The 917-nt window shown below is 76.4% G+C and overlaps 1 protein-coding gene across 1 annotated transcript in view; it reads left to right on the plus strand.

Moving 5' to 3' along the window:
• Nucleotides 1–917, plus strand: part of LOC104829199 (myocyte-specific enhancer factor 2B-like) — a 44,320-nt gene that overhangs the window by 10,921 nt on the left and 32,482 nt on the right. Inside the window, exons 8-9 of the mRNA XM_010563310.1 lie at nt 413–528; nt 658–877. Of these exons, the coding sequence (XP_010561612.1) occupies nt 413–528; nt 658–877 (336 nt within the window). The remainder of the gene's footprint in view (nt 1–412; nt 529–657; nt 878–917) is intronic.

The following is a 917-nucleotide window of genomic DNA, read 5'->3' on the forward strand; positions in this document are numbered from 1 at the left end:
GGGGGGGCCGGCAGCCGGCCGGGCTGCCCGGGCTCCGGTTCTCCGGTGGGAACCGGGTCTCCCGCTCCGCTTCGAGCCGAGCCCAGCCTCGCTGCCTCCCGCCGAGGCGGCCGGCGGTTCCTGCGGCGAGCGCCGTGCTCGTACCGGAGCCCAACATGGCTGCTGTAGTGAAGGTATTTGATTCACACGAGGGTGTAGGCGAGGGGAAGAAGGGGGGACGAGAGGTACCGGGGCCGGAGCCAGCGCCCGCAGCCGCCGGGGCGAGGGGTACAGGCGGGCGACGACTCGGTAAGTGCCGGGGAGGAACAGGGCCGGGCGGGCCCCGTGGAACCCCCGCCGCGGACACGCGTGGGGAGGCCGCCTTTCCCGTGTCGGCGCTGCCAAGCCTCCCCCCACCGTTCCTCGGGGGCAGGGAGCGGTGGGCAACGGGAACCGGGAACCGGCGGGGGCAAACCGGGGACCGCTGCGGCCCGCCCGGGCCCTGCGCGGCGGCTACCGGGGCCCGGGGGCGGCGGGGGAACGGGGCCGGTAGGGATGCAGCTCCCCGGTCCCGCCGGTGCCCGAAGCGACCCCTTCCCGGAGCCGGACCCGGGTCGGAGGATCGCTCCCGGGGTCGGCGGAGAAGCTCCGCCGGTGCCTTTCGTTCCCTCGGTGGAGCTTTGGGGCCGCGGTCGTTCTTTACCCTTTGGGGAAGGACCGCGGCCGGGACCGCCCGGGGAAGGAACGGTTCGGTAAGCGGAACCCACCGGGGAGGCGGAGGGGGGCCGGGACCGGTGGTGCCCCGGGTGGTGTGGACGGCAGCGGGGCCGAGCCCGCCGGGGCCGCCGCCGCCGACCGGGGCCGGGCGGGAGAGTCATTCCGGAGCCCGGCTACGGAGGTAACGGTACCGGCTGGGCCCACGCGCGGTGCGGACCCGC

This window comes from Haliaeetus leucocephalus, unplaced genomic scaffold (genome assembly GCF_000737465.1).
Source record: "Haliaeetus leucocephalus isolate CR32 unplaced genomic scaffold, Haliaeetus_leucocephalus-4.0 Scaffold164, whole genome shotgun sequence".
Lineage (NCBI taxonomy): Eukaryota > Metazoa > Chordata > Aves > Accipitriformes > Accipitridae > Haliaeetus > Haliaeetus leucocephalus.